General features: G+C 44.8%; 1 protein-coding gene across 2 annotated transcripts in view; it reads right to left on the reverse strand.

Moving 5' to 3' along the window:
- Positions 1 to 23,180, reverse strand: part of KISS1R (KISS1 receptor) — a 211,615-nt gene that overhangs the window by 113,241 nt on the left and 75,194 nt on the right. For both annotated transcript variants that reach the window (XM_056517905.1, XM_056517899.1), the window contains exon 2: positions 5,578 to 5,702. In XM_056517905.1, coding sequence (XP_056373880.1) covers positions 5,578 to 5,702 — 125 coding nt within the window. The remainder of the gene's footprint in view (positions 1 to 5,577; positions 5,703 to 23,180) is intronic.

Consider the following 23,180-nt stretch of genomic DNA (forward strand, 5'->3'; position numbering starts at 1 on the left):
TCTGTGATCTACAAGTACACCCAGATCCTTCTCTACCAGTGACTCTGCCAGTTTAATCCCCCCTAAGACATACGATGCATGCAGGTTATTAGTACCCAGATGCATAACTTTACATTTATCCACATTGAACCTCATTTGCCAAGTGGATGCCCAGACACTTAGCCTATCCAAGTCATCTTGTAACTTATGCACATCCTCTATAGACTGTACTGTGCTACAAAGCTTGGTGTCATCTGCAAAGATAGAAACAGAGCTGTTAATACCATCCTCTATATCATTGATAAATAAATTAAACAACAGCGGTCCCAGTACTGAACCTTGGGGTACACCACTAATAACCGGGGACCAATCAGAGTACGAATCATTGACCACCACTCTCTGGGTACGATCCATGAGCCAGTGTTCAATCCAGTTACAAACTAAAATTTCCAAACCCAAAGACCTTAACTTACCTGTCAGACGTCTATGAGGGACAGTATCAAATGCTTTAGCAAAATCCAGAAACACTATATCCACAGCCATTCCTCTGTGAAGGCTTCTACTCACCTCTTCATAAAAGCAAATTAGATTGGTTTGACAACTTCTATCCTTAGTAAACCCATGCTGGCTATCACTTATAATACAATTATCCCCTATGTATTCCTGTATGTAATCCCTTATAAGTCCTTCAAACAATTTACCCACAATGCACGTTAAACTTACCGGTCTATAGTTTCCTGGGGAAGACCTAGAGCCCTTTTTGAAGATTGGCACCACATTCGCCTTGCGCCAGTCCCTTGGCACAATACCAGACACCAGAGAATCTCTAAATATCATGAACAGGGGTATAGATTTTACTGAACTTACCTCTCTAAGAACTCTTGGGTGTAGTCCATCCGGTCCTGGGGATTTGCTTACATTTATATCACTTAACTTACCTTGTACCATCTCTACATTAAGCCAGTTCAGTACATTACATGATGTGTTACCAGCACCGACCTGGCCAATGTCAGCTCCTTCTTCCATAGTGTATACAGAACTAAAGAACCCATTCAGTAGCTCCGCCTTCTCTTGATCGCCTGTGACAACCTCCCCATTATCATTATTAAGGGGTCCTACATGCTCTGTCCTAGGTTTTTTTGCATTTATATATCTAAAAAAATATTTAGGATTAGTTATGCTTTCTTTGGCCACCTGTCTCTCATTTTGAATTTTTGCTGTTTTTATTACATTTTTACAGATTTTATTAAGCTCCTTGTACTGTTTAAATGTTATAGCTGACCCATCAGATTTGTATTTTTTGAAGGCTATTTTTTTGTTGTTTATTGCTCTTTTAACATCATGTGTCAGCCATGTAGGATTTAGTTTTAATTGTTTATATTTGTTCCCCTTTGGTATATATTTAGCTGTATAGTTATTTAGAGTTGATTTAAAGATGTCCCATTTACCTTCTGTATCAGTATTTGACAACACCTCCCCCCAGTCTATGTCCTGTAGTGCAGCCCTCAGCCCAGGGAAATTTGCCTTTTTAAAGTTATATGTTTTTGCCTTCCCCGCCTGTCTTTGTTTTCTACATTTTAAGTCAAAAGTAACTATATTGTGGTCACTATTACCAAGGTTTTCCCGCACAGTTATATTACCAACCAGCTCTGCGTTGTTGGAAATGATCAGATCCAACAAGGCATCACTTCTTGTTGGGTCCTCCACAAACTGGCCCATAAAATTATCCTGCAATAAATTTAGGCATTGTCGCCCCTTTGTAGTTTTAGCCAACCCCGGACCCCAATCTATATCTGGATAGTTAAAATCTCCCATTATTACCACTGTACCTGCCCGGGCGGCCCTCTCTATTTGTTTATGAAGCCGAACTTCTATCTCTTCAGTGATATTAGGGGGTCTGTAGATTACACCAAATACTATTTTTTCAGTATTTCCCTCCTTTTGTAATTCTACCCACAATGATTCCACATCCTCAGAATCATCACACACTATGGCATCGTTCACACTGACTTTCATACCACTTCTTACATACAGACAGACTCCACCACCTTTTCTGTTCATTCTATCCTTGCGAAACAATGTAAACCCCTGCAGATTGACAGCCCAGTCATGCAAGGAGTCCAGCCATGTCTCAGTGACCCCAACTATATCAATATGTTCCTCCAGTATCAAGGCCTCAAGCTCCCCCATTTTATTTGCTAGGCTTCTGGCATTTGTGAACATACACTTTACATTTCCATCCTCTATGTTATTGGGGTTAATGGGATTCAAGGGTGTAAGTTTTATTTTCCTATGAAGCTTATTCCTATTAACTATTCTAACCCCTCCCTCCGCTCCACCCCCAGGTACATTTATAATTCCCACCTCTCTATCTACACTATCTTCCCCCTCTTTGCTGTAGGTTCCCTCCCCCCAAGTCCCTAGTTTAAACACTCCTCCACCCTTCTAGCCATCTTCTCCCCAAGCAAAGCTGCACCCTCCCCATTGAGGTGCAGCCCGTCCCTACGGTAGAGCCGGTAACCGACAACGAAGTCAGCCCAGTTCTCCATGAACCCAAACCCTTCCTTCCTACACCAGCTTCTGAGCCACTTGTTTACCTCCCTGATCTCCCGCTGCCTCTCTGGTGCGGCTCGTGGTACTGGTAGTATTTCAGAAAAGACTACCTTGGAGGTCCTTGCCTTAAGCTTGCAGCCTAAGTCCCTGAAATCATTTTTAAGGACACTCCACCTACCTCTTACTTTGTCATTGGTGCCAATATGTACCATGACTGCTGGGTCCTCTCCAGCCCCGCCCAACAACCTGTCAACCCGATCCGCGATGTGCCGAACTCGTGCTCCAGGCAGACAACACACTGTTCGGTGATCCCGGTCTTTGTGACAGATTGCCCTGTCTGTCCCCCTAATAATTGAGTCCCCCACCACTAGTACCTGTCTGGCCTGCCCTGTACTCCTCCATCCCTCCTTACTGGAGCAGACACCCCCCTGGCGGTCAGAGGCGGTATCCTGCTGCAGTTCTGCTAGCTCTGTAATGGCATCCCCCTCATCTGCCAAGCGGGCAAACTTGTTAGGGCGTGCCAGTTCAGGACTAGCCTCCCTGACACTTTTTCCCCTACCCCTCTTTCTAACTGTAACCCAGCTAACTGCCTGACTGTCCTGCAACTCCGTCCCACTGTCCTCCCCCTCGGAAGAAATTTCGTTACAAATTATGGGGGTCTTTTTCTCCTTTTACCTCTCATGAAAATAAAAAGTATGGGGCAATCCCATCATGATATGTTAAAAATGTTTATTTTTTTACACTAACACGCTGGTGTAGCCCCTGGCCCTAACTTTTCATTTTTATAAGGGGTCAAAGGAGAAAAAGCCCCCCAAAATTTGTAATGCAATTTCTCCTGAGAATGGAAATACCCCATATATGGGACTAAACTGTTGCCTTGAAATATGACAGTGTTTTTAGAGTACATTCACACAAATTTTCCGCAGCTCAAGCTTGTAGAAGGAAACTCACTGTAAACTCCCACCGTGTGAATGTACCTTGTACATTCACATGGGGGGGGCAAACCTTCAGCTGTTGCAAAACTGCAACTCCCAGAAACAGACTCTAGTTTAGTGATTCCAACCTGTGTGCCTCCAGCTGTTGCAAAACTACAACTCTTAGCATGGACGGTCTGTCAGTGCATTCTGGGAGTTGTAGTTTTGCAACAGCGTGAGGCACACGGGTTGGAATCACTGAGTTAGGAAACAGACTATAGCTCAGTGTTTCCCAACCAGTGTGCCTACAGCTGTTGCAAAACTACAACTCCCATGATGCATTGACAGTCGAAAGGCATGCTAGGAGTTGCAGTTAGGCAACAACTGGGAAAGAACAGTTTGGAGACCGTTAAGTAGTGGTCTCCAAACTGTAGCCCTCCAGATGTTGCTAAACTACAACTCCAAGCAACTACAACTTACTCTTGCAAGTGAGTTTTCTTCTTCTTTCTTATGCTTGCTCTGTGTTTGTCTTTCTTTTCCTTTCTTTGCACAAGTGTGTTCATGTATTGTAGCATCTATTTCCTTTTTGCCTTTGCTTCAGAAACTACAGCTCCCATCATGCCTTGTAGCCTGTCTCCTCTTTCAGTGCCCAGCCCAACTTGTTTTGCGTTGCCGCCCAGCCCTGTTTGTCGGCTTTTTTTCTTCTTTCCCCTTTAGCACCCCCTTTCCCTGCCCTGCTCATTAGTATACTCATCCCACCCTCACTGTGAGCTTCTCACCCCCACAGTCACCACATCAGGGAATGAATGAATTGCCAGCTGCAGTGCGCCATCCCCACATCAGGGAACTAGTCGTATATGACACGCTGGTGCTGCTCTGCTTCCTGACCCCCCCCCCCCAATGTCCCCGCAAGGGTTAACTGTGAGCCGCAGCAACGCTGAACATTCTCCCCACATCGGGGAATAAATGAATTGTGAAAGCGGGTGCAGGGCTTCTGATCAGCTTCTGTTCTTTGATCAGAAGCCCTGCGCCCGCACTCACAAATCATTCATTCCCCGACGAGGGGAGAATGTACAGCGCTGCTGCGGCTTACAGTTAAATGACATGTACTAATGAATGTGACATATTTCTGTGCCCGGGCTGCAAAAATAAACAAAATAAACTTTGACTCACCTTCCTACATTCCCCCATTGCTACGGTAACGTTTTCACGGTCCTCTGCTGCCATCCTCATGCTGTCACAGAGCCGTGAGCGTATCACTGGCCGCAGCGATGTCCCGCCTGCTGAGCGCACTGTCATGTAAGGAGTTGGCAGATGTCCTTTAACTGTGAACCGCAGCAGCGCTGTACATTCTCCCCATGTCGGGGAATGAATGATTTGTGAGCGCAGGTGCAGGGCTTCTGATCAGAGAACAGAAGCTGATCAGAAGCCCTGCGCCTGCCCTCACAATTCATTCATTCGCCGACATGGGGAGAATGTACAGTGCTGCTGCGGCTCACAGTTAACCCTGGTGGGGACATCGCTTGGAGGGGGGTGAGGTTGGACAGGAAGCAGAGCAGCGCCCATGTGTCACATATAACAAGTTCCCTGATGTGGGGACAGCGCGCTGCGGCTGGCAATTCCCAGCACGCCCAGCACCCGGAGTTTTAGGAAATATGAATAAGCCCCTCCCATAAAAAAAATTCCCTCTTTTGTAATTTTACAAATAATAAAACTTAAAACAATTAAATATATAAACATATTTGGTATTGTCTCGAGCAGAATTGTCCAAACTATGGAAAAAAAAACGTTACTGATCCTGCACGGTGAATGGTGTTAAAAAAAATAATACTTATGTCTGAAACTGAAGATGTTTGTGTCACATCACATCCCAAAATAATGCAAATAAAAAAATATATGCACATATATGCAAAAAAAAAAGCAGCACTGTTCACAGCCACTTTCAAAGTGAAAGGGAAATTTACTGTGCTGAGGTAATTTCTCCTAGCTGTGTATTGCTCAGACAGATTTATCATATGCTCTGTGCCATTTCATAAATTTGATGCACGTCAGCACTTTCACGTCTACACGTCTACCACAGACAATAAAGATAAATCCCTCCCCATATGTTTACCTTTTTTAAAATACCTACCTGTTGAATATAGTTAACAAACTTGCACATGAATTCTCCGAATATCCACCCAGGAAGAGAATACAAAGAAGCAGTGATAGGCACACAGCACACTAAAAATATTATATCAGTGGTTGCCAGATTAGCTGTGAAGGAAAGAAAACAGGTAAATGTTAGACATCTTTGCAGGATGAGTCATATTTTTCTGTAGAACCATTTTTGGGTAGATGCTACGGTCAATGGTGACTTTGGTGTCTAGATTTTCTTTTCAGGGATCGAAAGACTTAGAAGACTGAAAAGAGACTGAGATTGGAAAACAATCAACAAAGTGTTGGATTGCTCTTACCAAAAAGGGCTTAAAGGGGAACTTTGGTGTAAAACAATTTATTTTAAATCAACTGGTGACAAAAAGTTAAACAGATTTGTAACTTACCATTATTTACCAATTTTAACCCTTCCAGTACTTATCAGCTGCTGTATACTACAGAGGAAGTTGTATGTTTCTTTTCTATGTGACCACAGTGCTCTCTGCTGACACCACTGTCCATGTAAGGAACTGTCCAGAGCAGGAACAAATCCCCATAACTAACCCTTCCTGCTCTGAACAGTTCCTGACATGGACAGAGGTGTCAGCAGAGAGCACTGTGGTCAGACTGAAAAGAAGTATGCAACTTCCTCTGGAGCATTCAGCAGCTGATAAGTACTGGAAGGATTCAGATTTTTATATAGAAGTTATTTACAAACCTGTTATAATTTTTGGCAACAGTTGATTTAAAAAAATTGTTTTCCACCGGAGTACCCCTTAAATTATAACATTGACCTAATTTTGCTTTACTGAATAATGTTTTTCCAGTGTGTTTCAACATCTACACTGTTAAGAGGATACTAAGATAACACATGCATAGATCTAAATGAATGAACTAATCGTATGAAATACTTTTGTCTTTACATGGTTGAATGTGCTGACAACAAAATCACACAAAAATTATCAATGGAAATCAAATTTATCAACCCCTGGAGGTCTGGATATGTGAGTCACACTCAAAATCAAAGTGGAAACCACACTACAGGCTGATCCAACTTTGATGTAATGTCCTTAAAACAAGTCAAAATGAGGCTGTGTAGTGTGTGTGGCCTCCATGTGCCCGTATGACCTCCCTACAATGCCTTGGCATCTCCTGATGAGGTGGCAGATGGTCTCCCGAGGCATGTCCTCCCAGACCTGGACTAAAGCATCTGCCAACTCCTGGACAGTCTGTGGTGCAACATGGTGTTGGTGGATGGAGCGAGACATGATGTCCCAGATGTGCTCAATCGGATTCAGGTCTGGGGAACGGGAGGGCCAATTCAAAGCATCAGTGCCTTCCTCTTGTAGATATTCAATCGGTCTGGCTTCAAGGAGAATGCCAGCTCCATGTGGAGCAGGATACAAAAGGAATGGAGGTCACATAAAATAGAGATAATTTGTTTCCCAAGATGCAACTCGTTTCGCTGCAGGAAAGCAGCTGCATCAAGCCTGAGGAAGCTGCTTTCCTGCAGCGAAACGCGTTGAATCTTTTGAAACATATTATCTCCATTTTATCTGATCTCCATTCCTTTTGTATCTTGCGCCACGTGGAGCCGGTGTTCTCATTGAAGCTAGACCGTTTGAATACCTTGCCTAGTCGGAGGGCTGCAGATACATTACATCTTGATGCGCTTACCATTGTTGTGTATGACGCTACACAACCACATCTGGTGAGTTGCTGTCTTATTTCACTTTTATACTGATTATCTCTCTTTCATGACACCAAGAAGCGCTCTCCCTTTTTCTCCCCTTTTCCTCTTGTAGGAACTGCTGACACACTCCAGCCACATGAGGTCCAGCATTGTCTTGCATTAGGAGCAACCAAGGACCAGTCACACCAGCATATGGTCTCACAAGGGGTCTGAGGATTTCATCTCGGTACCTAATGGCAGTCAGGCTACCTTTTTCAAGCACATGGAGGGCTGAGCGACCCCCCAAAGAAATGCCACTCCCACACCATTACTGATCCACCACCAAACCAGTCCTGCTGGAGGATGCTGCAGGCAGCAGAATGTTCTCCACGGCATCTCAAGACTCTGTCACGTCTGTTACATGTGCTCAGTGTGAACCTGCTTTCATCTGTGAAGAGCTCAGGGCACCAGTGGCGAATTTGGCAATCTTGGAGTTCTCTGGCAAATGCCAAGCATCCTGCACGGTGTTGGGCTGTAAGCACAACCCCCACCTGTGGAAATTGGGTTCCTTATACCACCCTCATGGAGTCTGTTTCTGACCGTTTGAATGGACACATGCGCATTTGTGGCTTGCTGGAGGTCATTTTGCAGGGCTCTGGCAGTGTTCCTCCTGCTCCTCCTTGCACAAAGGCAGAGGTAGTGGTCCTGCTGCTGGGTTGTTGCCCTCCTACAGCCTCCTCCACGTCTCCTGATATACTGGCCTGTCTCCTTGTAGCGCCTCCATGCTCTGGACACTATGCTGACAGACACAGCAAACCTTCTTGCCACAGCTCGCATTGATGTGCCATCTTGGATGAGCTGCACTACCTGAGCGACTTGTGTGGGTTGTAGACTTCGTCTCATGCTACCACTAGAATGAAAGCATCGCCAGCATTCAAAAGTGACCAAAACATCAGCCAGGAAGCATAGGAACTGAGAAGTGGTCTGTGGTCACCACCTGAAGAACCACTCCTTTATTGGGGGTGTCTTGCTAATTGCCTATAATTTCCACCTGTTGTCTGTTCCATTTGCACAACAGCATGTGAAATTGATTGTCAATCAGTGTTGCTTCCTGAGTGGACAGTGTGATTTCACAGAAGTGTCATTGACTTACATTGTGTTGTTTAACCCCTTAAGGACTCAGCCCATTTGGGCCTTAAGGACGCATAAAATTTAATTTTTACGTTTAAATTTTTTCCTCCTCCCCTTCAAAAAATCATAACTCTTTTATATTTTCATCCACAGACTAGTATGAGGGCTTGTTTTTTGCGCGACCAGTTGTCCGTTGTAATGCCATCACTCACTTTAACATAAAATGTATTGCGCAACCAAAAAAATACTATTTGTCTGGGGAAATTAAAAAGAAAACCGCAATTTTGCTAATTTTGGAAGGTTTCGTTTTCACGCCATAAAATTTACGGTAAAAGTGACATGTGTTCTTTATTCTTTAGGTCAATACAATTAAAATGGTACCCATGATAACATACTTTTCTATTACTGTTGCGCTTTAAAAAAATCACAAACTTTTTAACCAAATTAGTATGTTTAAGATCCCCCTATTTTGAAGACCTATAACTTTTTCATTTTTACGTATAAGCGGCGGTATGAGGGCTCATTTTTTGTGCCGTGATCTGTACTTTTTATTGATACCATAATTGCTTATATAAAACTTTTAATACATTTTTTTATTAATTTTTTTGGAATAAAATGTTATAAAAAAGCAGCTACTTTGGACTTTTTTTTTTACGTTCACGCCGTTCACTGTATGGTATCATTAACATTTTATTTTAATAGTTCAGATATTTATGCACGCGGCGATACCAAATATGTATATAAAATATTTTTGTAACACTTTTTGGGGGTCAAATAGGGAAAATGGGGCAATTTACGTTTTTATTGTGGGAGGGGGTTTTTCAAAATTTTTTTTTTTACTTTATTTTTTAACTTTTTAACTTTTATTTTTACACTTTAATAGTCCCCATAGGGGACTATTTATAGCAATCATTCACTGTTCAGTGCTATGTTTAGGACATAGTACTGATCAGCTTTATCAGTGATCTTCTGCTCTGGTCTGCGGGAAGGCAGATCAGAGCAGAAGACTTTCGGAAGACAGCGGAGGCAGGTGAGGCGACCTCCGGCTGCCGTGCTGGAAGATCGGATCGCTGCGGCAGCGTTGCGGGCGAACTGATCATCCAATTAAGTGACCGCGATGCTGCCGATGCAGTGATCTGCATTGATCACGGCATTTGAGGGGTTAATGGCGGACATCCGCAGGATCGCGGGTGTCCGCCATAACTGGCGGGTCCCTGGCTGCGATCAACAGCCGGGACCTGCCGCGCATGATCCGGGCAGTGCTCCGATGCCCGCGGTTATGCTTAGGACGTAAATGTACGTCCTGGTGCGTTAAGTACCGTATCACCAGGACGTACATTTACGTCCTTCGTCGTTAAGGGGTTAAGTGTTCCCTTTATTTTTATGAGCAGTGTATTTATCTATCTATCTTTGAAATGTATCTATATATATAAAATCTAAAATCTCAAGAAAGTATGGCTGTAAAATTGGTACAAAAATTACTGTATTTTGAACTAATAATGTGCACTATAAAAAGTCAATGAAAAAGTGCAGTCAGTGCACACAATGTTTAAAAAAAACAGCCATAAATTCCATTGTTTGTATTCTTGATGTTTTTTTAAACAGTATGTACATTGGAGTATGCTTTTCCATAGAATTCCATATTTCCTATTACAATTTTAAAATGTAGCTATTTTTTCTACTTTTCTTACGATTTTAGAGATGTACTTTTAGTTTAAGGGCTGTGAACCCAGTCTTAGAGAAAAATAGAATATCCAGTGCCAAAATTGCAGTTTTTTTTGTCACCCACCCCCATCCCAAAATGGTATCAGTAAAAACTGCAGCTCACCATGCAAAAAGTGAGACCTTACTTAGCTATAAGGGAACCCAACAGCCTCTCTTCTACACAGATGATACCAGCTATTCTCTTAACTATGATGTCACCATCTCTATGCTGTGATATCATAGTTCAGTGTCATCAATGCATGTTTATTACCATCTGTACTATGACACTACAGTATGCATTATCCTTGTACTTTAAAGTAATGTTAATTAATCCTGTGCTGTTATATCTTTGTGGTCCTTCGTCATAAGCTCTGACATCACTACCTGTGTTACGCTATGCGCTACGGCCGCACAAGAATATATAGAAGAAATATATATACAGTGGTCCCTCAACATACAATGGTAATTTGTTCCAAACGAGCCATCGTTTGTCGAATCCATCGTATGTTGAGGGATTCGTGCAATGTAAAGTATAGGAAGCTGTACTTACCTGTCCCCGCTGCTCGAGATGGTGTCCCCGGGCCTCCGCTGGGCTCTCTGCTGTCTTCTCCGGTCCTCCGCTGTCTTCTCCGGTCCTCTGCTGTCTTCTCCGGTCCTCTGCTGTCTTCCGCAAGGCCTTACTGGGCCTGCGTAGCGACGTCATTACACCGCTGCGTACACCATTCCTATTGGATGACGTGCGCAGCAGCATATTGACGTCATCGGAGAGGGCCGAGAAGACACCGGAAGACCAGCGCTGGACCCGGAGGGCACCCCGGAGCATCGTGGAGGGGTAAGTAATACTTACCGCACCACACGGGGAACATTAAGCTGCTATACGGCAGCAGCTTAAGCATTTGGCGCTGCCGGATAGCACTTAATGCGATGGCCCCGACATAAAAAAGCATCGTATGTCGATGCTGACATCGACATGCGATGGCCTCTGAGAGGCCATCGTATGTCGATTTGATCACATGTCGGGGCCATCGTAGGTCGGGGGGTCACTGTAATTAGAGTATAGAATATCCAGTAAAATTTCATAAAATAATTTATTAAATATTAAATAAAGAGATATGTCTCAGGGCCCTTGCGGCAGTCTCATATATCAAAGGTGAAAGAAAAAACTGAAAAAAATAAAATATTAATCTCAACAACAAGATAATAGCTATGACTACCTAACTATAAGTCCTTGCTATTATGTAGCCATAAAGACTGTCTATTAATGATAGTTTAACCCCTGGACGACATCAGATGTAAATGTAGGTCATGGTGCTGTGGTACTTAGCGCACCATGACGTACATTTACGTCGTTATCATGACCATGAGCATTGGACCGGTGCTCGCATCATGCACGGCAGGTCCCGGCTTGATGTCCGCCATTAACCCCTCAGATGCCGTGATCAATACAGATCACGGCATCTGCGGCAATGCGGCACTTAAAATAGATGATCGGATCACCTGCAGCGCTGCCGCGGGGATCCAATCCTCCAGCATGATGGCCGGAGGTCTCCTCACCTGCCTCCGGCCGTCTCCAGGGATCTTCTGCTCTGGTCTGAGAATGAGCAGACCAAAGCAGAAGACCACTGATAACACTGATCAGTGCTATGCCTATACAGTATTAACAATCAAATGATTGCTATAAATAGTCCCCTAAAGGTACATAAGTGTAAAAAAAAAAAAAGTTTCAAAATGTAAAAATAAAAAATAAATTTGAAAAATTCCCTCCTCCAATAAAAATGTAAATCGTCCCTTTTTCCCATTTCACCCCAAAGAGCTTAAAAAAAAATACATGTTTGGTATTGCCGCATCCAAACTATCAAAATATAATGTTAATTATCCCATATGATGAACAGCATAAACATAAAGAAAAAGGCCAAAATTGCAGCTTTTTTTGTCACATTTTATTCCCAAATTTTTTTTTTGTAAAAAGTGATTAAAAAGTAAAATATAAGCAAAAGTGGTACCGATAAAAACTACAGACCATGGCTCAAAAACTTAGCCCAACACCACCCCGTATACGGAAAAATGAGAAAGTTATAGGTGGTCAAATTGGGCAATTTCAAACATACTAATTTTGTTAAAATGGTTTGAGATTTTTTTAAACCGGTACAATTATATATAAAAAAAAAGCATATAATATCGATATAATTTAATCGTATTGACCAACGGAATAAAGAAAACATGTCATTTTTACCGTAAAGTGTACAGCGTGAAAAGAAAACCTTCTAAAATTCTCTAAATTGCTCTTTTCTTTTCAATTTCCCCACATAAATAATATTTGTTTGGTTGCGCCGTACATTTTGGTAAATTGGTGATGCAAAATGATTGGTGATGTAAAATTGGTGATGCAAAAAACAAGCCATCATATGGGTCTGTGGATGTAAATATAAAAGATTTATGATTTTTAAAAGAGGAAAAAACTAAAATGCAAAAATAAAATGGACCTGGTCCTTAAGGGGTTAATAGAGTCAATGGTTTAGGCACACATAAACAGTGATCATATAGATAGTATACTGAGGTGCACTGTAACACTCACCAGGTCCGGAATCGTTGTAAAGTCCTATGCTCATGCCTCTTAGCACAGCTCCAGCCTTCTGGCCGTCCTGATATGCGAGGCAAGCTGCCAGTGTATGGATGCGCCTCCTGGTTGTTTTTGCTGCTATAAGACAGGCATGCATCTCCTGGTATACTGGTGTGTACAGCCAGTATGTGTCCTTATGAAACAGATATTATTTAACCCCTTAAGGACCGAGCCCTTTTTCACATTAAGGACCAGAGCATTTTTTGAAATTCTGACCACTGTCACTTTAAACATTAATAACTCTGGAATGCTTTTAGTTATCATTCTGATTCCGAGATAGTTTTTTCGTGACATATTCTACTTTAACTTAGTGGTAAAATTTTATGGTAACTTGCTTCCTTTCTTGGTGAAAAATCCCCAAATTTGATGAAAAAAATGAAAATTTTGCATTTTTCTAACTTTGAAGCTCTCTGCTTGTTTGCATCATAAAATTTATGAGTTTTTACTTTTGGAAGACACCAGAGGGCTTCAAAGTTCAGCAGCAATTTTGAAATTTTTCACAAAATTTTCAAACTCGCTATTTTTCATGGACCAGTTCAGGTTTGAAGTGGATTTGAAGGGTCTTCATATTAGAAGTACCCCATAAAAGACCCCATTATAAAAACTACACCCCCAAAGTATTCAAAATGACATTCAGTAAGTGTATTAACCCTTTAGGTGTTTCACAGGAATAGCAGCAAAGTGAAGGAGAAAATTCAACATCTTCATTTTTTACATTCGCATGTTCTTGTAGACCCAATTTTTGAATTTTTGCAAGGGGTAAAAAGGAGAACATTTTTACATGTATTCGAAACCCAATTTCCCTTACGTCCTAACCAGTAGCACAGATGGGGTATTCCACCCCCCGCGAACTGGTTAGGACAGATGGAAGTTTTATTGAACCTAATTAAACAATCAGTGAAAACACACCCACAACACCCTGTATAAGTAAGAGGGTCATCCTCTGCCTCATTGTGTTATTTTCTGTACTCCCGGACAGTGGGACAGATGGTGACCCCCTTACTCCTGTTATATGAGTAGGGTTTTTTTCTTTCTTACTTGCAAATTTGGGCATGGTTTGCGCCCATCTGCTTCTATACCACGGAGCCGCGACTCCAATCGCGGCCCCGGCTGGAAGTGCGTCAGCGGCGTCTGACGTCACTTCCTGTTTCTCTCTTCGCTTCCCGGCTCAGTTTTTTGCGCCGTTTTTGCTAATAATGCGGCGAAACCGAGCGAGGAGCCTCTTTCTATAACCCTCTAACTTAGGGTTCCTTTTTTTCCTGTTTTTTAAGACAAGATTTCTTTATCTCTCTGTAACTCCGCCTTGTGGGCGGAGTCTTGTTTTGGTGCCAGCCAGGGGGATATTTAAACTCCCCCTAGGCTGTCATTCAGCCTCCTAGAGCGCAGAGCTGTTGGTTCTTTCACAGTCCTGTCTTTCTGAGTCTAGTAGTGCATCATTGCGGATACTACTGTTTCCCTTCTCTATCTCTTACCTGGTCTCTTGCTGAGAACTTTGGGTATTTTAAATTATATTTTAGCTAGCCACAATTTTTTTCTTGCCGCTACATTATCTAATCCTCCTCTCATATTTATCTAGATATGTCGACCGAGGGCTCAGGGGATCGTGAAGGCTTGGCAAAAAGATCCGCCAAGCGCAAGCACCTCTCTTGCCATGACTGCAATACTCCCCTTGAGGATAATTATGAATTTTCCAGGTGCCCTCCTTGTAGGGCTAAGTCTCTACCTTCCCACCAGACTGAGCCTACAGTCCAAGATATGTATGTGTGGGTCTCCTCTAACATGTCGGCCATGCAAGCCTCTATTGAGGAGCTGAAACACGTTGTCTCTCAGAAACGCGCCAGACCTTCTTCACCTCCCAGAATGGGGACGTCTGTGGATCAGGAGAGAGAAGATTCCAAGTCCTCCTCTTCGGATGAAGAGGTCGCTGCATCCTATTTCTTTCCGCTGGAAAAGACCCAGCGTCTTCTGAGATCCATCCGGTCGGGGGACCAGGATGTTGATCCCGGGGAAGCCTCTACCTCCGCCTCTAAGGGACCTAGGGTCTTTAAAGCGGATGATACCCTTCTGTCCGTGCTTAGAACGGAATGGAAAAAACCAGAAAAGGGTCCGGTCTTAACCAAAAGATTTAAGACCATGTTTCCTATACAGGAATCTCAGCTTTCCTCCTGGGGCCCTGTCCCTAAGGTTGACATGGCAGTTGCCAAACTGTCCAAGAGGACAGTGGTCCCTGCTGAGGATGGGTCTTTCTTACAGGATCCAATGGATCGGAAGGCTGACTGTGCCATGAGGCGCTCCTACTCCACTGCTTCTGCGTCTGCATCAGTGGCGATAGCTTGCTCAGAGGTAGCAAACTTTTTAAAGACCCGCCTTTTTTAACATCCAGTCGGATTTGGACCAGGGGGTTCCTAGGGATGAAATTCTTTCATCCTTCAAGACGACCAATCTGGCCCTTGATTTTTTGTGCGATGCTTCCACCCAGCATCTTAAATTGGCCTCCAAGTCTATGGCCCTGGCTTCCGCTGGACGACGTCCTCTGTGGTTAAAACCTTGGAAGGTTGACAACTCTTCCAAGAACACCTTATGTGCTATGCCTTACGAACCCGGCATTCTTTTCGGAGCTGAGCTGGACCGCATTATGGAGGGACTTTCTGACAAGAAAGGCAGGTCCCTTCCTTATTCCTCCTTTCGTGGTCGAGGGCGGCGTTCTGGGGGCGGATCAGCCCCCCAGCCTAAGCCTCAGAGAGACTGGGGTAATCAACGCCGGGGCGGAAAACGCTCCCGTGGCCCCAAAGACAACAGAAAGCTCTGACTGCGGGCTTCTACGAAGCTCTGGGTTCCTTGCCGAGGTGACCTTTCCAGTTTCCCATCCTGCCCCCCAGATTCCAGTTGGTGGTCGTCTTCACCATTTTTCAAGTGCCTGGTCCCTCCACATTCAGGACCCTTGGGTCCTGAGATTAATCTCGGATGGTTATTCGATAGACCTCGAATCAATTCCCCCCATCCAATTAGGTGGAGACAAGAGTTCTTTCACCAATCAAACAGGGGGCGCTAGAAACTTACATTCTGGAATACATCCAGAAGAATGCCTTAGAGGAAGTTCCTCTTGCAGAGCGGGGGTCAGGAATTTATTCTCCAGTCTTCCTAGTTCCCAAGGTAACAGGAGACTGGCGGATGATTATAGATCTGAGATATCTCAATCAGTATGTAAAGCACAAACGCTTTCGTATGGAAACTATTCAATCTGTGGTCAACCTCATCTCGCCAGGGGATTACCTGGCTACTCTGGATCTAAAGGATGCTTACCTTCATATTCCTATTCATCCGGTATCCAGAAAGTATCTAAGGATCGCAGTTCAGGTAGGGGGAGTTCTAAAACACCTCCAGTTTGTAGCCCTCCCGTTTGGAATTTCTTCGGCCCCACACACATTTACCAAAGTGGTGGTAGCGGTAGTTGCTGCTCTAAGGCTCCAGGGGCTCAGCATCGTTCCCTACCTAGACGATTGGCTCCTCAGAGCTCCTTCTTCTGCGATCCTGTCCCAACATCTGCAACTAGCAGTATCCTTCCTTCACCAGTTAGGGTGGATAGTCAATTGGGCCAAATCCAATTTCCTCCCAACGACCTCAGTGAGGTTCCTTGGCTTCATAGTCGACTCAATCTCCATGACACTTTACCTCTCTCCCGAGAGGAAATCTCGGGTTCAAGAATCGGCCCTTTTTCTCTCTGTACCCCGGAGAGTATCCATTCGCACTCTCATGCGGATGTTGGGACTTATGTCCGCTACCGTGGATGCGGTTCCTTGGGCTCTTTGGCATCTATGCCCTCTTCAATCAGAGGTGCTCGCCACTTGGAATCTCAGGCCCTCAGGCCTAAACAAGTGCCACTCCCTGTCTTATCGAGTCCGGTCCTCTCTCAGATGGTGGTCTCACCTCGAGGACGGCAAGTCAATGATCCAACCCTCTTGGATCATACTTACTACCGACGCGTCCCTTGTAGGTTGGGGAGCGCATCTCTTGGATCTATTAGTGCGGGGATCTTGGTCTCCACAGGAGAGAGGGTTAACCTCCAATCTCCTCGAGATTCGAGCCATCAGATTAGCACTCCTCCACTTTGCTTCTCTTCTTCAAGGGAAAGCAGTAAAGATCCAATCCGACAGCATGACGGCTGTATTGTACATCAACAAGCAGGGAGGCACTCGATCACAAAGCCTCCTCAGAGAGGTGGGTCTGATCTTGGATTGGGCAGAGAGGAACCTAATCCATCTGTCGGCAGTTCACATTCGGGGATCTCTCAATGTGATCGCCGACCGCCTGAGCAGAGGACTTTCAACTGGAGAATGGTCTCTCCATCCAGAGATGTTCAAACAAATAACACTCAGGTGGGGTGTGCCAGAAATAGATCTTATGGCAACAAGGTTCAACACCAAAGTGGTGAGATTTTGTTCCCTGTACAGGGAAGACAACCCAGTAGCAATCGATGCTCTCTCAATCCCATGGAGGTTCAGGCTGGCCTACATCTTCCCTCCAATTTCCTTGATCCCAAGGGTATTGATGAAAATCAGGCAGGACCAAGCCTCTGTCATAGCCATAATTCCATTTTGGCCCAAGAGAGCTTGGTTTACCCAACTCTTGCAAATGAGTCGGGGACAATTCTGGAGGCTTCCCCCAGAGCAAGCACTAGTGTCGGGGGACACTCACAGCTGCTCAAATCTTCAAATGTTCAACCTGACAGCCTGGAGGTTGACCAGTCCCTTCCACATCTAGAAGGGCTTTCTAGTGCGGTCTTGAATACCCTCTCGCATTCCAGAGCGGAGTCCACTAACAGAGCCTATAAAAGAATTTGGACAACTTTTCAGTCTTGGTGCTCCAAGAAACAACTACCTGGACAGAATCCAGCTGTTGCCACAATCCTCAACTTTCTCCAGGAGGGATTAGACAAGAATCTATCTCCTTCCACACTCAGAGTTCAGGTATCAGCCATCTCTGCCTTTCTTAATAAACCATTGTCTCAAGACCCACTAGTCAAAACATTCTTGAGGGGATCCTCAAGGTTAAAACCTACAATTATACAACCTGTCCCAGCATGGGACTTATCGATGGTGCTCAAGGGGTTAGCATCTCCCCCCTTTGAGCCCTTGGAGGAGGTGGACATGAAATTTGTTACCATTAAAATAACTTTTCTACTGGCAATCACATCAGCCAAAAGGATTGGGGAACTTCAAGCGCTCTCGGCACTTGAACCATATACAAAATTTTTGCCAGATCGAGTGTTACTCAGATTTATGCCATCCTTTATACCTAAAGTTCCATCATTCCAAAATATTAATCAAGTTATATCCCTGCAAGTATTTTCTCCTCCTCCATCCTCCAATGAAGATAGATTGCCTAGATATCTCGAGATGTCTCCAGATTTATATAAGAAGATCTTTGGAGTTTCGGAAGGATGAAAATCTGCTAATTCTCTTTTCAGGACCCAAGAGAGGTCTTAAAGCTTCAAAGCCCTCCATCAGTAGATGGGTAAAAGATGCCATTCGTATTGCCATGGTATCCCAAGGTAAGGAGCCTCCTGAGTTTGTAAAAGCTCATTCCACCAGGTCTGTATCTACCTCCTTTGCGGAAAGGAGTCTTGTTCCCTTGGAACATATATGCAAAGCTGCTTCCTGGAGTTCACTCTCCACATTTATCACCCACTACAGACTTGACAGTAGATTGGCCGATTTCTCCTCATTTGGACGGACAGTATTATCTGCCGTCAGGCATGAGAGCCCTCCCTCATAGGGTTTCTGCTTGCCATTTCCCCATCTGTGCTACTGGTTAGAACGTAAGGGAATCGTTAATTTCTAACGATAATTTGTTTTCCCTTAGTCCTAACAGTAGCACAACTTTCCCTCCCTAGTTAAGTTATTTTCTTCTATTGTTTGCCTTTAGTTCTTCTTGTTACTACACAATGAGGCAGAGGATGACCCTCTTACTTATACAGGGTGTTGTGGGTGTGTTTTCACTGATTGTTTAATTAGGTTCAATAAAACTTCCATCTGTCCTAACCAGTTCGCGGGGGGTGGAATACCCCATCTGTGCTACTGTTAGGACTAAGGGAAAACAAATTATCGTTAGAAATTAACGATTCTCTCGAGTAAGGACATACCTCATATGTCTATGTTAATTGTTCAGCGGGCTCAGAAGGGAAGGAGCGACAAATGGTTTTTGGGGGGCATGTCACCTTTAGGAAGCCCCTATGGTGCCAGGACAGCAAAAAAAAAAAAAAAAAAAAACATGGCATACCATTTTGGAAACTAGACCCCTCAGGGAACGTAACAATAAAAAATATTTTTTTTTTATACCTAAAATGCTTGGTTTCCCAAAAATTTTACATTTTTAAAAAGGGTAATAGCAGAAAATACCCCCCAAAATTTGAAGCCCAATTTCTCCCAAGTACGGCGATACCCCATATGTGGCCCTAAACTGTTGCCTTGAAATACGACAGAGCTCCAAAGTGAGAGCGCCATGCGCATTTGAGGCCTAAATTAGGGACTTGCATAGGGGTGGACATAGGGGTATTCTACGCCAGTGATTCCCAAACAGGGGGCCTCCAGCTGTTGCAAAACTCCCAGCATGCCTAGACAGTCAGTGGCTATCTGGCAATACTGGGAGTAGTTGTTTTGCAACAGCTGGAGGCTCCGTTCTGGAAACAGTGGCGTACCAGACGTTTGTCATTTTTATTGGGGAGGGGGGCTGTGTAGGGGTATGTGTATATGTAGTGTTTTTTACTTTTTAATTTATTTTGTGTTAGTGTAGTGTTTTTAGGGTACAGTCGCACGGGCGGGGGTTCACAGTAGTTTCTCGCTGGCAGCTTGAGCTGCAGCAGAAAATTTGCCGCAGCTCAAACTTGCAGCCGGATACTTACTGTAATCCTCCGCCCATGTGAGTGTACCCTGTACGTTCACATTGGGGGGGAACATCCAGCTGTTGCAAAACTACAACTCCCAGCATGTACGGTCTATCAGTGGATGCTGGGAGTTGTAATTTTGCAACCGCTGGAGGCTGGAGGGGAGGGGGGCTGTGTAGGGGTATGTATATATGTAGTGTTTTTTACTTTTTATTTTATTTTGTGTTAGTGTAGTGTTTTTAGGGTACAGTCGCACGGGCGGGGGTTCACAGTAGTTTCTCGCGGGCAGTTTGAGCAGCGGCAGAAAATTTGCCACAGCTCAAACTTGCAGCCGGATACTTACTGTAATCCTCCGCCCATGTGAGTGTACCATGTACGTTCACATTGGGGGGGGGGGGGGGGGGGGGAAACATCCAGCTGTTGCAAAACTACAACTCCCAGCATGTACGGTCTATCAGTGCATGCTGGGAGTTGTAGTTTTGCAACAGCTGGAGACACACAGGTTGTGAAACACCAAGTTTGGTAACAAACTCAGTGTTTTGCAACCAGTGTGCCTTCAGCTGTTGCAAAAGCTACAACCCCCAGCATGTACGGACAGCGGAAGGGCATGCTGGGTCTTGTAGTTATGCAACAGCTGGAGACACACTGGTTTGCTACTTAACTCAGTGTGCCTTCAGCTGTTGCAAAACTACAACTCTCAGCAGTCACCGACAGCCAACGGGCATGCTGGGAGTTGTAGTTATGCAACCACCAGATGCACCACTACAACTCCCAGCATGCACTTTAGCTGATTGTGCAAGCTGGGAGTTGTAGTTATACAACAGCTGAAGGTACACTTTTCCATAGAAAGAATGTGCCTCCAGCTGTTGCAAAACTACAAGTCCCAGCATGCCCATAAGGGCATGCTGGGAGTTGTGGTGGTCTGCCTCCTGCTGTTGCATAACTACAGCTCCCAGCATGCCCTTTTTGCATCCTGCGAGCTGTTGCTAAGCAACAGCAGGAGGCTGTCACTCACCTCCTGCTGCTGCTCAGGGAACAGGTCAGTCCCGCCGCTCCTGGGGCCCCGATCCCAACATGGACGCCGGGGATCGGGGTCCCCAGCACCCGGGGTGTTCTGCCCGCACCCGCTCACGTCCTCCGGAAGAGGGGCGGAGCTGGTTGCGGTAGTGACACCCGCAGCAGGCGACCTGATTGCTCGGCCGGGAATCCGGCCGACGAATCAGGGCGATCGTGAGGTGGCACCAGTGCCACCTCACCCCTGCTGGCTCTGGCTGTTCGGGGCCGTCTCTGACGGCCCCGATCAGCCAGTAATTCCGGGTCATCGGGTCACTGGAGACCCGATTGACCCGGAATCCGCCGCAGATCGCTGGACTGAATTGTCCAGCGATCTGCGGCAATCGCCGACATGGGGGGACATAATGACCCCCCTGGGCGATATGCCAGGATGCCTGCTGAACTATTTCAGCAGGCATCCGGCCCCGGCTCCCCTCCGGCTAGCGGCGGGGGCCGGAAATGCTCAGGGTGTATCCATACGCCCTCGGTCCTTAAGGACTTGGAAACGGGGGCGTATGGATACGCCCTATGTCCTTAAGGGGTTAAAGGGGTTCTCAGGTGCTTACACATCTTTTCCCCTATCCAAAGGATAGGGGATAAGATGCCTGATCGCGGGAGTCCGGCAGCTGGGGACCCCCGGGATCATGCACGTGGCACCCCGTTTGTAATCAGTCCCTGGAGCGTGTTCGCTCCGGGACTGATTACAGGCGACCACCGGGCCGGCGGCGTGTGACGTCACGCCTCCGCCCCCGTGTGACGTCACGCTCCGCCCCTCAATGCAAGCCTACGGGAGGGGGCGTGATAGCTGTCACGCCCCACTCCCGTAGGCTTGCATTGAGGGGCCGACTCCCACGATCAGGCATCTTATCCCCTATCCTTTGGATAGGAGAAAAGATGTGTAAGCATCGGAGAACCCCTTTAAGGATGTGGTTCCAAATAGTAACAGGTTAAGCTGTGCCCTTCAATGGATTTGATAGGTGAAGCATGGATCACAGCAGCGTCCTTGTGGCTGGAGCATGCATTTTCGAATGATGTGCACATATAGGGAATTCAGTATTAGACAGTTCTTTTTGGGGTATCTATAAGGTGGTCTAACATCTCACAAAAGGCTAGACGTGTTTTAAGGCCCCGAGCCTTTTCTTCAGTAGCCCTAGACGAAAAGACTTGGGGCCTTAAAACATGTCTAGTCTTTTGTGAGACTGTGTTGAAGATATTATTTTGATGTTTTCTCAAATACATTGGGCCTGAATGTAAGTGCACATCTGAATAGCACTCTTTTATACTAGAGTAAGAAAAGTTCTTGCACATTCCGTACATATTGACTACTGTTTCTACGTTATAATAACGAAAATACTTATGCTGCATCAATTGTAATTCTCAACTGTGTAGGCGTCATAATATATTTCCTTGGTTTTGACAAAACATATTGTTAAAGGTTAAGTTCAGCAAAATCTATTATATTCCTCTTTATACCAGAATAATCTTGCAGTAGCAAAGGGCCTTCGGAAAAAATTACCAAAATTCTTGCTACTAGGATCAAAGCTGTCAAGATTTTAAATGTTTTTCAAATGTGGAAGCCCTTGGTCGGACATGAACCAGCAGGACCGGTGCAAGGATTTCTGCCTACACAAGCGAAGCTCCATTTTGGTGCCCCCCCCCCCAAACCTGCAGCCCACCCTGCGCCCCACCTCCCTTGCATATATGTTTCTTTAAATTATTTCCTATGCAACACCACAGATAACAGTGATAACTCTGAGTACAGATAATGTAGTAGGAATGACCTGCAGTCCTACGTAACACCACAGGTAACAGTGATAACCCTGAGTACAGATAATAGAGAGTTATCACTGTGTTATCTGTGGTGTTACATAGGACTGCTGGTCACATCTACTACATTATCTGTACTCAGAGAGTTATCACTGTGTTATCTGTGGTGTTACATAGGACTGCAGGTCACATCTAATACATTATCTGTACTCAGAGATTTATCACGGTGTTATCTGTGGTGTTACATAGGACTGCAGGTCACATCTACTACATTATCTGTACTCAGAGAGTTATCACTGTGTTATCTGTGGTGTTACATAGGACTGCAGGTGACATCTATACGAGTACAGATAATGTAGTAGATGTGACCTGCAGTCCTATGTAACACCACAGATAACACCGTGATAAATCTCTGAGTACAGATAATGTATTAGATGTGACCTGCAGTCCTATGTAACACCACAGATAACACAGTGATAACTCTCTGAGTACAGATAATGTAGTAGGAGTGACCTGCAGTCCTATGTAACACCACAGGTAACAGTGATAACTCTGAGTACAGATAATGTAGTAGATGTGACCAGCAGTCCTATGTAACACCACAGATAACACCGTGATAACTCTCTGAGTACAGGTAATGTAATAGATGTGACCTGCAGTCCTACGTAACACCAAAGATAACACAGTGATATCTCTATACTTTCGGTTCGAGGCACACCGTGGGAAAAAAAAATTTCGCTGGGCACCCCTACCGAAGTTGACAAGCAA

Source organism: Hyla sarda, chromosome 1 (genome assembly GCF_029499605.1).
Source record: "Hyla sarda isolate aHylSar1 chromosome 1, aHylSar1.hap1, whole genome shotgun sequence".
Lineage (NCBI taxonomy): Eukaryota > Metazoa > Chordata > Amphibia > Anura > Hylidae > Hyla > Hyla sarda.